Below are 16,253 nucleotides of genomic sequence, written 5' to 3'. Positions count from 1 at the left end.
ATATGTAAATAAGATTGAAATTTGTTGTTTCATTAATAGAAAAAATAAGACATGGAAAGGAGAAGGGACATGTTCACAGGTCAATTAGAATACATTCAAGGAGCCAGAAATAATGAGAGTTTTCAATACAAATAGATTAAAAGTTTTACTTCCACTTTTCTTACAGAGAAGCTAATGCCTGGCACTAAGAAATGACAAATGAGGCTATGTTCAATTTCTACCCACACTCATACTCATAACAGGAGAGTAAAACATGGAGAGGGACAACAATGCTTTTATCCTTCACCTCACATAATGTTGATAGTTTATAACAAGAGCAATTCCATTCGACAGGTTCAAAGTGGGTTCGTTCTTTGTCCTGGAAAGCAAAGAAAAGCTAAGCCATAGTTCACAGATTCTAAAACCAATCTTTACCTGATACAAATTTTGGCCCATGACCACCACCACCCACAGAGATTACTGGAATCCAACAGCCAACTAACCAAAGGGAAATGGAAATTTTTAAGATCACCCACTCTGGTGAGAGGGAAAGACACAAAAAGATATAGATGAATCTACTTACTCATTAAAAGTTAATATAGAATAAGAAAATGTGGGAGTCTCAGAAAATTAGTTTCAAGGTAACTTTGGGTCAAGAAGTCAAACTGTGAAGCTACTAGAAATAGGGCAATAATGACTGAGAAAAACTATAAAACCATGGCATAAATTTAAGCCATTGATTTAAGGACTTACCCAAAGATTTCCAAGGAAAGGATTCCATTCACCTTTACACTGAAATTAAATCTAATCTGCAAAGTAAATGGGGTATGAGATTTAACATCAACAAGGATGGAGATTTTAAAAATTCCATACTTAACTCCCAAAGGGTGTAGATATTCTTTACATCACCTTGTTTTCACTTGCACTTTCCCTAAACAACTAACAGAATTAACATTTACCTGTGCTCAAATTCTGCATCTAAATTTATATTGAGTCCTACACTTCAATTCCAAGTGGTCACAGATTATCAGAATATCCTAACTTTTGTTCTCTGCTGTTCTCCCAGTTATATCTTCTCCCCCTTAAAAAAACTATTGATTTTTCTCTCCATTTTTTCCATGGTTTTCATATATAGAACATTCCATACTTTTTTCTTTGTGTTTTCTTCCCTTCCCCCCATCTGACTTTTATGTCCTCCCTCCAATTCACTTCACTGTTCTAATTATTTCCTACTTTTGATTTACATTTTCCTTCCTATGTAATAGGAGACTCTAGAGCTAGACTGCCTGACTTCAAATCCTGGCTCTGCAAGTTATTTAACCTCTATACCACAGTTTCTTCAGCTGTAAAATGGGAATGATGATGATAAAACCTACTTCACAAGGGCTGTTGCATGGGGTGAGTGAATAAGTGTATGGAAAGGACTCAGAAGTAACTGGCATATAGTATGCACTGAACCCTGCCAAAGACATAAAAAGTTGACTCTAGCAAGAGAAAAAAGGGAGAAGTTATATACCATACTTAACAGTGTGCATCCCTATAAACATATCTAACTACATGTAATAATAAAAATTATAGCTCTCCAAAGTTCGAAGTACTTTGTCAAAATTTCCTGATTTGCTCTTATAGTCACTTTGGAAAAGGAGGAAATAATCAGCAAGGTTTATTATCCAGAAAAATGAAGCACAGAGGAGGCAAAAAAGTATCTAAACTGATACAATAAAATAATATGGAAGTAAAAACAACAATTCAAAGAAAGCTCTATATTCAAGGGCTATCAACTATATCACATGACCAACACCAACACTGTGTTAGGGGCACAGAAATCAAATCAATTCAATATTAAAGTTGTAATCATTGTCATTAAAAGAAAAGAGGACGACCAAGCATATCCTTCCACGTCCTACAGAGTAGAGGTCTCTTGAAAACATGTGATTTAAAAGAATCATTACTATGCAAAAGAACAGCTTACCTTAGGGTGTACCATGATGATTCTGCGTAAAAAGTTCTTTATCACCAAACTATCTGTCATCAAAGTTCTGGGCTTTTCATCAACCTGTAACAATCCAACAAAAACTTCTACCACATATACACAAACCCAGGAGCACAAATGAATTAAACTGTGATATTTCTTCCTATAAAGGTAACTCTCACCTTAGAGAAAGCTTCTCAGACATCCAAGGGGATGGTCTAAGAATTGGATACAAAAGAGAATCTAACAGCCATCATTCCTTGGGTTAAACTATTTCATGGAACTTTAGGAGACATGTGAACAAAGGTCAGAGTAAAACCCACAATCTCAAAACCACTTTTTGTAACAAATTTAAAAGTATCAGACCAGAGCTAAGAAGCGTTAACTCTTTCTTAGCTCTGCCATCCTGATGTGAGAGTCAATCTCTATTAAGAATGGAGTGAAATTAACAGACACTAAAAGGAACCTACTCTTCATCATCAATCCATTTATCTAAACTTTATTTTTTAGGAAAAGCTATAAAACAAAAATCTCACAAGTCAGAAGACCCGTGTTCTAATACTAGCTCTATAAAAATTACATACGTAACCATGAAAAAAAATCACTTAATTGCTTTGGACTTCATTTACTAATCTTCAAAACAGGGATAAAAGTTACCCATTCCCCCTCACAGAACTGTTTTAAGGACCAAATAATAATCTGAAAGTATATATTATACATGGCAACAATAGTACATATCACTTGCTGAATGCCTACTATATAGCAAGCATCAAGCATTTTGCAGGTGCTGTATCTACATTACCTCACAACAAACCTGGAGGCAGGTACTATCTTCTCTGTAGGTTTTTTTAAATGAGGTTCAAAGAAGTTAAGCAACTTGCCTAAGGTTACTCAGCAGTTCAGTGATAGAGCCAGAATTTGACCTTAAGTCTGTCTAACACTAACTGTCCATGCTCTTTCAAGCATACCCAGATACCTCCCTATAAATATAATAAAATTTACAATTTAATGAGGATTTTCTCTATTCCAGGAATGGAGCAAAAGTACCTTACTTGTATTAACTACCTCATTTACCCCTCACAAAAGCCCTATTACGTACACATAACCCACATTCTGTGGATGAAAAAAATGAGTCTCAAAGAGGTCAAACAACTTTCTTAAGGTTACCTGATCTGGATTCAAAGCTTTAGTATTAACCACTATCCTATAATGGCTCATTGTATTTAATACAGTGTCCCTAAAACTAAAGTTATAAAGAGTCTTCTACAAAATAGAGAAGTTGAGGAAAATGAGAAGAAGAAATAGAGTAAAAAAATATCAGTAAGTTATCGGTGGCTCAGAGAATACAGAGCCATGTAGTAGGTACATATTAAGAAAAAAATGGTCCCAGATCTCAAAATATCATAACACAATGAGGAAGAAACAGAAAGAATAAATTATTGTAATACTTTTTGTAAGCACACTGAAAATGAGATCAAGAATTGTGCAATGGGTGGGGAAATTAGATTATTACAGAATCATTAGCAAAAATTATCAGAAAAATGGATGGGAATTATTAGAAAATTCTGGACAAAGATCTAAGATTATTCATACACAAAAACAGTGGTAATTAATTTATAACTGCAGCGTACACATCACAGTCACATCCTTCATTTAAAAATTTTTATCATAAAATGTTCAAATAGTAGAAAAGCAATGATCTCTTCGAAGCATTTTCTGTAATTAGCACTTCCAAAACAACTTCTTGGAACAATTTCAAACTTCTGTAGCCTTTGTTATTATAGGGTATATCATAGAAAGGGCTAATTATATCTAGCAGTAAAGCAACCAAGTAAGTGTAAATTCCTTCAGCAGCTACCAGAAAGGGGCTACAATTAATAATGATGAGAGGTACCATTTACTGAACACCTGCTACATGCCAAACAGTTTGTACGCAAGTAGGAAATTTCCCCATTTTATTTATGAAAATAATGAGACTAAATAAGCTGTTTGATTTGTCCAAGGTCACACATGTCTAGTTAAGAACTGGGATTCAAACCTAGATATGACTTGTTTCAAAGTCCACGTTCCACTATGCAATGCTGTCTCTCCAAGAAAGTTCATTTTCGGTGCATATAGCTTCCTGAATCAGATATTATGTTATCTATCATTACTTTTATGGACCCTGATAGGCAATACTTATGCAAACTACTGAACTATCCACTCAAAACACTCAATGAAGCTTATTATATACTTGGGCCTACAGAGGAAATAAAACAATCTCTGAATTTGAAGAGTTCAGTTAAGTAGAAGGGAAAGACAAATAAATAACTTATATGACAATGTGAAAGTTTTATGATTTAGATATATAAGAGATGCGAAAGAAATGCACAAGAAAGACTGGCACCTAATTCAGATTGAGAAGATAAAGTGACCTAATGTCCTATCAGCAGAGGATAGTTAACATAAAGCAAATGCCTCCTTTTAAGATCTACTCATAAATTATTGAGAGAAACAGAGAGAGAGAATATATGTATGTGTGTATGTCTACAAAAGACAGCCTTTTACAGTTGGGTGTTAGGAACGCAGTACCCCAGCCTAACATATCTATAGAAGCAGTGAATTTACTTAAGTGTGTTAGGAAAAAACAGATGCTGCAAGCCCTGGGCAGCAGAAACCACTACTGAATCATATGTTCAGGCTTCACCTTTAAATACAAATCTAATTATATCACAGAATATCAGAGCTGTTTTATATTTTCAAACTGAACTTATGTAGTCATGGGCCCTATATGACTGTCTAGAAGAAAGTCAGTCAGTGCCTCTGTCTCTTCCTGTCTCTACTTAGAGAAATAGAGATAGATAAATATAAGTATGAAGATGTTTATATGTATATATGTTTATCTCTACCAATTTTATCATTTTTAATATTACGGCAAAAATAAATATAAAAATGGATAAAGTTTTCAAGAAGATCTTGTAAAATCAAATTGTTTTTGGAAGTACATGTTATCCAGCCTAATGGACTCCAAGATGCAAGATACAAGACTGACTCTGAGCTTATGCATCTCTCCTAAATGAAGCTCTCTTCGTATTTCCTGGGATTAGCTTTCCTCACATGCCCAAAGCAGTGGATCATTTATTATAGCTTTTTCACAGATGTCTCCATTCACTAGCCTCTGCTCTGAACCTTGCTATCTAACCCTTCTCCCCATTTGAGGTATATATAATTAGCTTGTTCACAATCTCCCCTTCTCACTTCCTTCATTCAAGTACCTTTTAAATAGCTGCATAGTACCAGAGAAAGAGATGTAATAGAACAAATGCTTTCAGGGAATCCTTGTTCCTCTGAGGTCATACTACTCTACCCCACTCTTCATGGATCACCAGCTGACTGCAGGCACTGAGATCAGTTTCCCTCAGCACTTTAAGACATACCATCATATGGGTTGACTTCCACATCCAAGTAGATGGCCTGTCTAAGCAACAATTTAGACATAATTTCCTGAACTCTTCAACTCCCAACAACCTTGACCTCCAGGCATTTCCAGCCACCTATTTCCATGGCCATAATTTGGAATGGTACCATTCTAAAAACCTGAAACTGAAATGCCTCACTCTTATGTGAAAAGGTGCACACTAGGATGTTAACAGTGGCTACCTTGATTATGTCAAATTATCTGTGTTCTAGATGCTCTCTCTGATTTTCCTGAGGGAAACACTGCTTTTGCAATAAGGAAAAAAAATAAGACAAACTTTATCAATCTGAAGACAAATCCCTATTCTTTCAAGTCTCTGAACTCCTTATATCAGATAATCTGTTTTCAGTCTCATCAAGAGATGAGAACTGGGCACTTCCCATTGGGTTAGATATCCTTCCTATATATATATCCTACCTCTATCATAATACATTTACAGTGTATTATAATTATTTGTTTGCTTGTTTATCTTTTCCTTTAGATTTCAGGTTCCTTGGAATCAAGTAACAGGTCTTGGGTCACTGTACCTTCAACATCTAGCAAAGTAAGGCCAGCTTGAACAAACACAGGTTTCTCAATGAGTGAATAAATATTCAAACAGATCTGATTGAGTACAAGACTTTGGTTCAAATTCTAATCCTGTCACTTAACTTTCATATGACCCTTGAAAGTCAATCTAATTCTCTGAATCTCAGTTTTCTTGTACCTGTAAATTGGGTGATAATCTCTGTTCTTCACAGAGTTGTTGGGAGGCTTAAATAATATACATAAATGTTACGTATAAGAATTATCATTGTTTGTTTAGACTGGCTAAAACACATGATCTCCTTTACTAGAACTGATTTCCTTGGTTCACTGAAATCAGCTTTTTTATTGCTACTTAATGTTAATAGTTTCAGAGCTGACTAACCATTAATTGCTCCAGATTGTTTACTCATCATTCTCCTAAAGAAGATAAGGCACGGCCAGGGATATCTATTGTCGCAATACTGCACCCCTTTCCTTTGAGAAGGAGCATATAATTGTCCAAACGTGAAGGCCTCCCAAGTGCTTCTTGGGAGAATGTTTAAAGTACTCTAATTCTTTATGTCTCCACAAATTCAAAGGAAAGAAAGAATAGGGAATCACAGAATTGTTAAAGGGAATGGAAAACTCAACTGTCACTCATAAATCTGGGCTACAAATAAATCAGTAAAGATCTTTAAGTCAACCTAATAAAATGTATGCCAATAGGATCTACACTGGGAATCCATTTTTATTTTGTCTTTCAGGAGATCCAAACTCAAATAATGGCTTAATTTCAGTGGTTCTCAAGTTTACCTGCACATTAGGAATCACCTTGGAATTTTTTTCATCTGGGACTTCAAAAATATTTTAAAGCCCAGGCCACACCAGTATGGACTAAATTGTATTCCCTAAAATTCATACGTTGAAGCCCTAGCCCCCCATGTGACTGTATTTGGAGACAGAGCTTTGAGGACATAAATAAAGTTAAATGAGGTCATAAACGTGGAGCCCTAATCTGACAGGAAGATGTCCTTATAAGAAGTGGTAGACTAATTAGAGAGCTCTCCCACCACATATACACAGAGGAACCATGTGAGGAAACAGTGACAAGGCACCTTATTCTTAAACTTCTAGACTCCAAAAGTATGAGGAAATAATGTTCTGTTGTTTAACCACCCAATCCATAGTATTTCTTTATGGCAACCTGAGCAAACTAATCCAACACCCTAGGCCAATTAAATCAACCTCTTGGAGTGGGACACAAATACCAGTCATTTAAAAGCTACGGGGGGGGGGGGGGGGGGTGTTGAAATCTGCACAGAGAAGTTTGGGAGCCAATGCCTTATTTCATTTCAACTTGGAACTGTGATGGACCTAGGCTTTTCTTTCCTATTATTATATTTGTAGAAAAATGAGAATCAAGATATCAGTAATTTATAGAACCACAACAAAACCTGCCTCAAAAATCATCTGGAAGGGTGTTACCCCTGATATGTCCTGAGAAGAGCTGGCTTCTTCTGAAGTCCAGTTCAGCTTTGCAGAGAATCCGGGCAGTATAGATTGTATTTCTGTGTGAGAAGAAATGGAGACAAAAAATAAATAAATAAATAAAAAGGCAGTTTGGATAAGTACCAGAGTTTCTGGAATTGTTTATTAAACTGATGAGCCAAGAAGGCATTTCCCTGATGAAAAGATTATCTGCAAAATTTGAAGTATGACTGGAAATGGCTATGCATCAGCAAATTGCTTGAACATTTAGAACTACTTTAGGGGGTTAAGACATTTAATCTCATGTTTTCAATTTTTCACATTTGCTAAATCAATTTGTATTTTCAGTTAATTTCCACAAGGTCATGTCCAAAGCTAGAAATCTTCAGAACTGACAGCTCTAGCTTATATTCTTCTGTTTTCAATAAATTAATTCATTATTTGATAAACACAAATCCAGTAAGTGAGCTAATTTAGAATTAAAAGCAGAAAAATTCAAGAATGGCCCTCTCAGGCATTTACCTAATACAGTACTTTCTTTATTTAATAAGGTAGTCTTTACAAAGTAAAACAAACTCTTCCTAATTTTGTTCACAAATTAACCACTTGGTATGTTTACAAATGTTAACTTAGAACTATCTTTCCACAAAGCACCAGGTGGTCCTGCATCATCAACAAAGAGAACCTCAAAATTTGCATCACTGTCCTTCCTTTCTGTATCTTGGCACTCATATTATAAAGGAAAAAAAACCAAATCTCCCATTTTATAAAATGCCATCCCTTATTTCTCCTCTACATTACTAGTATAATGGAGAACTAAAAACAAAGATTTTGTAAATGAGGTTGACAGTGTTGATATTATACAAGAATCCAACTTTAAAAATAATAAAATGCATCCTAAAATAAAAGCACAACTCTCTCCTACAGCACTCATACTACATATCTAATAAATCTGTAACCTCAGAAAGTATGGACATTACCAAGATCAAGTACTAGCTATCAATCTTAATGGGTAGTATTTTTCTTGCCATTATTTGTTTTTCAAATATAATTCAATTGTAAAGCTTGGGATAATATGGCAGCAAGGTTGTGCTACACTGAGGTTTAGTGAACTTGGCACTGAACCAAGATGCCTTGCATCAATCTTTAGTTTTACCAATGACCAACTTTCTGACCTAAAGTGATCCCTTTTTACTGTGATTAAATTACCTTTTGTGAAATAAGAGAAAATTTGTTCCTGAGTCCTACCTTGTCTTTGAAGTACTGATACAGTGCAGAATGGGTAAAACATGTAGATACATAAGAAAAAGTATTGTCAATAACTGAATTCTCCAGAAATCTAATTAACAATTTAAAAGAAAATGTGTAGTTATTTGAGGAAAATCAGTTTCAATTGCCTCACTTCACACACACACACACACACACACACACACACACACACACACACACACACCTAGATGGACTGACTAGAGTTAAATGTGAAAGGCAGAACAATAAAACTAAATTAAAGCCTTTTATTTCTTTTTTAATGTTTATTTATTTACTTTGAAAGAGAGAGTGTATGCAGGAGAGTGGCAGAAAGAGAGGGAGACAGAGAATCCCAAGCAGGCTCCACACCATCAGTACAGAGCTGGACGTGGGCATCAAACTCACAAACTGTGAGTTCATAACCTGAGCTGAAATCAAGAGTTGGACGCTTAACTGCCTGAGCCACTTAGGCACCCCAAAGCCTTCTATTTCAAGATAAGTTGAGCATATGTTGAAACTGCACCTTCCCGGGGCGCCTGGGTGGCTCAGTCGGTTACGCGTCCGACTTCGGCTCAGGTCATGATCTCGCGGTTCGTGAGTTCAAGCCCCGCGTCGGGCTCTGTGCTGACAGCTCGGAGCCTGGAGCCTGTTTCGGATTCTGTGTCTCCCTCTCTCTCTCTGACCCTCCCCTGTTCATGCTCTGTCTCTGTCTCAAAAATAAATGTTAAAAAAAAATTAAAAAAAAAAAGAAACTGCACCTTCCCATTCAAACACATAAAATGATTAAAAAAAAATTTTAAGTTTTTATTTAAATTCCAGTTAACATAATAGTGTAATATTAGTTTCAGGTGAACAATATAGTGATTCAACACTGTCATACATCAACTGGTGTTCATCACAAGTGCCTGCCTTAATACCCATCACCTATTAAAGCAAGTATTTTAATTTCTTTTTAATTTTTACTTATTTTTGAGAGAGAGAGAGAGAGGGAGAGAGAACAAGAACGAGTGGGGGAGGCATGAAGAGAGAGGGAGACATAGAATCCTAAGCGGGCTCCAGGCTTTGAGCTGTCAGCACAGAGCCCGACCCAGGTTTGAACCCACAAACTGTGAGCACATGACCTGAGTCAAAGTCAGACACTCAACCGACTGAGCTGGTCTGGTGCCCCAAAACAAGTATTTTTAAATCTTAATAAATACATAGTCTAGAAAATACATAGTCATGGTGAGAAAAAGAGAAAAATCTTTACACACCAGAAATGGAGACAGAGATTCCCCTTATCTTCAGAAAGGAAAAAAGAAAATCCACAATGGTAGGTGAGGACCAAAGATGTGCACCATCTTTGGGGCCTGGACTAGGGAAAAATACATAGGACTAATATGGCAATAGCCATAGATGTAAGAGCAAGATCCACACAGGCCATACACAGGAGATCTAAACAAGGACCCAAAACACAAACTACCAGAGAGTTGATTAAAGCCAAGTGATGCTAGTAGAAGGATCACTGACACAAGATGAGGGCCTTAGAGCTACGTCATGTAAGTGGAGATAAGACTCAGAACTATGTAGTCTATTAAGATGCAAGAGCTTTGTATCTTACCACGCAAGCAAAATTTAATCTAAGATACATATCCTGCAAGATTAGGGCTCAGCAACAGAGAGCTTCCTACTGGAACCCTGTCAACGCAGAATGTGTTCAAAACAAATGGATGATGGACAATTAGCTCTTATCTAAAAGTTACCAACCAACAAAGACCAGTAACATGAAAAATATGACACATATCAACTAATAAACTAATAAAACTTATACATGAAGAAACAGAATTAAAAAACAATATGAAAGGAAAGAAGACTATCAACAAAACAAAAAGGCAATCTACTGAATGAAAGAAAATATTTACAAATGATATATATAAGGGGTTGATATCCAAAGTAAATAAAGAACAACTCAACACCAACCTCCCCAACAAATAATCCAATTAAAAATGGTAAGATCTGAACATTTTTCCAAAGATGACATACAGATGGCGAACAGATGCATGAAAAGATGCTCAACATCACTCATCATCAGGGAAATGCAAATCAAAACCACAATGAGATATCATCTTGTGCCTGTCAGAACTGCTAAAACGAAAAACACAAAAAATAACAAGTATTGGTAGGAATGTGGATCCAAAAGGAACTCTCATGCACTGTTTGTGGGAAAGTAAATTGGTATAGCGACTATGGAAGACAGTATGGAGGTTCCTCAAAAAATTAAAAATAGAACTACCATATGATCCAATAATTCCACTACTGGGTATTTACATAAAGAAAAGGAGAAAACTAATTCAAAAAGATATATGCACCCCTATATTTACTGCAGCATTATTTACAACAGTCAAGATATAGAAGCAACCCAAATATCCATTGATAGATGAGTGAATGAAGATGTGCTATGCACACGTGTGTGTGTATATACATATATATACATGTATATATATATATAAGTATATATACATCTACATCATATATAGATAGACAGCTATTGATATATACATACACACATACATACAATGGAGTATTACACAGCCGTAAAAATCACCCTATGAATTCATTCATAAGTGAAAACAAAAACAAATGAATAAACAAAGAGAAAGCAGAATCAGACCTATAAATACAGACAGCAAACTTATGGTTGCTAGAGGAGAGGGGAATGGGGGATGGGCAAAATGGGGCATGGGGAGTAACAGATATAGGCATGTGGTTATGGAATGAATAGGTCATGAGAATAAAAGCTACAGCATAGGAAATATAGTCAATGATGTCATAATAGTGTATGACGACAGATGGTAGCTACACTTGTATTGAGCATAGCACAACCTGTAGAGATGATGTGTCAACTATACTCAAATAAAAAAAAAAATTCAAAAAAGAACACATTGCCATAGATCAAACAGAAAGAGGGGAAAACTCTATTAGAAATCTTGGAAATTAAAGATACAGTGTTTGAAATGAACATGTTAGGGAAGGCAGATTAGCGACTGTAAAAGAGCACATTTAAAAGAAAAGGTAGTACCTGAATCTTTTACAGCAGCATTATTCTTAGTAGGGAAAAGTGGAAACAACCCAAATGTCCATCAATAATAAACAGATTAACAAAATATGCAATATTGTTCATCCATAAAAATAACTGAAGTACTGGTCCATACTACAATATGGATGAATTTTTAAAAAAATTTTAATGTTTATTAATGAGAGAGCAAGAGAGCACGAGAGCCAGGGAGGGACAGAGAGAGAGAGGGGGGACAGAGGACCTGAAGTGGGTTCCATGCTGATAGTACAGAGCCCTATGTGGGGCCCAAATTCACAAACCACGAGATCATGACCTGAGCCAAAGTCAGAGGCTAAACCAACTGAGCCATCCAGATGCCCCACAACATGGATGAATTTTGAAAACATTATGCTAGGGCACCTGGGTGGCTTGGTGGGTTGAGCATCTGACTTGATTTCAGCTCAGGTCATGATCCCAGGGTCATGAGATCAAGCCCCGTGTCAGGCTCCATGCTGAGCATAGAGCCTGCTTAAGATTCTCTGTCTCCCTCTGCCCTTCCCCACTCACGTTTTCTCTCTCTCTAAAATAAAACAATTTTTTTAAACATTATGCTTAGTGAAAGAAACCAGACACAAAAGACTACATATTGTATTATTTCATTTATATGAAATCTCCAAGATAGACAAATCTATAAAGACATTAAGGATAAACTTTTAAAAGACATAAACACTAAACAAATTTTTAATGGTTTTTTTAAGTTTATTTATTTATTTTGAGAGAGAAAGTGTCCACGCATGTGGGGGAGGGACAGACAGAGGGAAAGAGAGAATCTCAAGCAGGCTCCACACCATCAGCATGGAGCCTGACGTGGGGCTCAATCTCATGAACTGTGAGATCATGACCTGAGCTGAAACCAAGAGCTGGGCACTTAACCAACTGAACCACCCAGTCACCCCACTAAAAAAATTTTTAAATAAACAAACAGATCCATAATAAATAATGACTGAGAATTATCATAAAACAAAGACAGATGTAAGTACTGTTTGAATAAATTTACCAAATGCCAAGCAGGATAAATTTCTTAAAAAAAAAAAAAAAAAAAAGGCACAAAAAAAGCCACACAGCTGAACATATCAAAGTGAAACCCAGAATAACAAGGATAAAGAGAAAACTCTAAAAACTACAAAAGAGAATGAAATTATCCTGAAGAAACATGAGTTAGACTTCTCATCAGCAATATTAGATATAGAAGATAATTAAGTACTATCATCAAAGATCACAAAAAATTAACTTGGAATCTGGACTTTTAAGAGAACCAAACTACCATTAAAGAATGAAAAACTTTAGGGATGCTTGGATGGCTCAGTCAGTTAAGTGTCCCACCTTCAGCTCAGGGATCACGATCTCACGGTTTGTGAGTTCAAGCCCCACATCAGGCTCTTTGCTGTGAGCACAGAGCCCACTTCGGATCTTATGTCCCCTTCTCTCTCTGCCCCTCCCCCACTAGTTTTCTCTCTCTCTCTCTCTCTCTCTCAAAATAAACTTTAAGAAACAAAAATGAAAAACTTTAACTTATTTATGTTTTTATTTTTGAGAGAGTGAGTCAGAGTGCCAGTGGGGGAGAAGCAGCAGAGAGAGAGGGAGACACAGAATCTGAAGCAGGCTCCAGGATCTGAACTGTCAGCACAGAGCCTGATGTGGGTCTCAAACCCATGAACCATGAGACCAGGACCTGAGCCGAAGTCTAATGCTTAACCAACTGAGCAACCCAGGTGCCCCTAGAATGAAAAACTTTAAATGTTTACATTACACATTCACTTGATGAAAGAACTAAATAAACCAAATCAGCATAACCATTTAAAAATGAGTTTAATCGCTTCTCGGCCTTTTGGCTAAGATCAAGTGTAGTATCTGTTCTTATCAGTTTAATAAAAATGAGTTTAAATTTGCACCTTTTTGCTGAGATAGTGTGGAGATAAGGAAGAATTATATCATCAACAATATCAAGCTATCTCTTCATATAGCTCTTCAACTGTTAAAGTAGCAAAATTTCAGTCATGTGGCAATGTGAACATACATCAAAACCATATACTGGGACTTCTTCCAGCAATGATGAAATAACAGGTACTAATAAATCAGCCCTCGCACCAAAAACTACTATAAAACTAGGTAAAACATATGAGTCAATTGTTTTCAGGCACTGGACAACAAATAGCACAAGACTGTGATCCTTGAGAGAAGGCAAACTCCTGAGGTAAACCCTATGACTGCCCTGGATGTCTGCCTGGGGAAATTTTCCTGTCTACTGAGCAGGGACCTGGAGCCCAAGCAGAGTATAGTGGACCCAATATGCTGAGAAGGTAAAGAACAGTTCAGAGTTGCAAAAGTACCTAGAATCTGCAAGGCAGGGCACAGGAGGGGAGGGAGCTATGCAGAAGTGGGTACTGAAAGTCTGTGTGGGAGCTCCCCATGAGTCCTTGGTCAAAAGCTGGGCTATGCATGCACAGGTGAAACTATATTAAATTTCCCAGACAGCAGCTGCAATGGAGGTGAGAATGAAACAAGACACAAGTGGTCAAGCAGTACTGGAAAATGTTGGGCTTCAGACCCAACCAGAATGGAGAGACCTTGATAAAACTGATGGTGTCCAGCTAAGACACCAAAAAGGTAAGGCTTTCTTAGCAAAAAAAAAAAAAAAAAAAAAAAAAGAGAGAGAGAGAGGGGAAAAAAATAGACAACAACAATAATAACCCACTTTCTAGATGAAAATCCATTCTTGATCTAACCTAAGAAAATGCCTAAAACCAAGACTCAACAAGATCCACAGAGGAGATAGTTTGGAGATTGAGTGGTATCAAGTTAAAGGAGTTTGGAAAATGACTTGAGTTTCTACATATGAACCCTATAAAAGGTATAAAAACAAGCCAACACTAGGTTAGATTAACCTGCTAGAACAAAAATCAACACTCTTCAGAGTTAAAACAGAATATAAAATAGGAACACATTATCCAATATAAAATAAGGATTTACTAGACACGTAAAGAAAAAAAAATGTAACTCACAAGGAAAAAAAAGCAATAAAAAAGCCCAAGCCTGTCATAGATGTTATATTTGGGAAAGACTTTTAGACACATACTATTTATTTAAAAAAATTTTTTTAAGTTTATTCATTTTTGAGAGAGAGAGAGACAGAGCTTGAGCAGGGGAGGGGCAGAGAGAGAAAGGGAGACACACACTCCAAAGCAGGCTCCAGGCTCTGAGCTTTCAGCACAGAGCGCGATGCAGGGCTCAAACTCACGAACCACGAGATCATGACTTGAGCCAAAGTTGGATGCATAACCGGCTGAGCCACCCAGGTGCCCCAGGTACATACTATTTATTATATGTTCAAAGACAAAGGTGGCTTAAATGTGTCAAATGATATGAAATATCAGCAGAGAAAGGTACACTAAAAAAAAAAATCAAATGGAAATTCTATAACTGAAAAGTTCATTGACTGAAATGAATTTGCTGGACAAGTTTAATACATTAGATATGACAGAAGAGTCAGTGAAATTATTGAAGACGAAGAACAAAAATTATCCAGTCTGGGGCTCCTGGATGGCTCAGTCAGTTGAGCATCCAACTCTTGATTTCGGCTCAGCCATGATCCCAGGGTCATGGCACTGAACCCCACATTGGCTCCATGCTGAGTGTGGAGCCTGCTTAAGATTCTCTGTCTCTCTCCCTCTGCCCCTCCCTGCCACTCACACTCTCTAAAAATAAAAAACAATATATATATATGTGTATCTCCATATCCAATCTGGACAGTAAAGAGATTGAAGAAAAATGAACAGAATCTTAGAGACCTATAGAACAATATCAACCAGTCACAAATATGTATAATGGGAGTTCCAGAAGGAAAAGAAAGTGGAATGGACAGGAAAAATATTAAATGGACAGGAGAAAAAATATGAAAATATGAAAAGTAATGTTTTTTTAATTTGATGAAAAATATTAAGATGTGAAAAGCTCAGCAAACCCCAAGCAAGATAAGTGCAAAGAATATAATACCTAAGTACATAATGGTCAAAGTTATCTTTTTAATAAAGAAGATAGAGAGAAAATCTTGAAACAAGCTGGGGAAAAAGCACATACTACCTACAGAGGACCTATAATATAAATTACAGCTGACTTCTTCTGAGAAACAATAGAGGCCAGAAGACAATGGAATGACTTCACTTCAAAGCACTATCAAGCTAGAATTTCAAGTCCACTGAAATATATTTATTTTAAAATGAGGGTAAGACAAAGACATTTTTTGGTAAACAGAAGATTGAGTAATTCATTGGCAGAAGACCTGCACTACAAGAAATGCTAAAGGATATTCTTTAGACTGAAGATGAAAACCCAGATACACAGGAAGAAATGAAGAGCACCAGAAGTAAATGAGTAAATACAAAAAGCAATTTTCTTCTCATATTTTTCTTAACATACAACTAACAGTTTAAAGAAAAAATAATAAGATTGTAAGGCAGGAATTATAACATGTGAAAATACTCAAAATAGTGCAAAAAATAGTACTGAAC

The 16,253-nt window shown here is 36.3% G+C and overlaps 1 protein-coding gene and 1 pseudogene across 1 annotated transcript in view; one reads left to right on the top strand and one right to left on the bottom strand.

Annotated features, from left to right (window-relative positions):
• Positions 1–16,253, bottom strand: part of TOP6BL (TOP6B like initiator of meiotic double strand breaks) — a 97,458-nt gene that overhangs the window by 37,303 nt on the left and 43,902 nt on the right. The window contains exons 4-7 of the mRNA XM_058689791.1: positions 7,374–7,483; positions 1,952–2,035; positions 733–788; positions 287–358 (exon numbers count right to left, since the gene is read on the bottom strand). Of these exons, the coding sequence (XP_058545774.1) occupies positions 287–358; positions 733–788; positions 1,952–2,035; positions 7,374–7,483 (322 nt within the window). The remainder of the gene's footprint in view (positions 1–286; positions 359–732; positions 789–1,951; positions 2,036–7,373; positions 7,484–16,253) is intronic.
• Positions 13,558–13,702, top strand: LOC131488995 (U2 spliceosomal RNA; annotated as a pseudogene).

The sequence above is a fragment of the Neofelis nebulosa genome, chromosome 10, assembly GCF_028018385.1.
Source record: "Neofelis nebulosa isolate mNeoNeb1 chromosome 10, mNeoNeb1.pri, whole genome shotgun sequence".
NCBI classification, from domain to species: Eukaryota; Metazoa; Chordata; class Mammalia; order Carnivora; family Felidae; genus Neofelis; species Neofelis nebulosa.
This window is presented reverse-complemented; position numbering and strand designations above follow the sequence as displayed.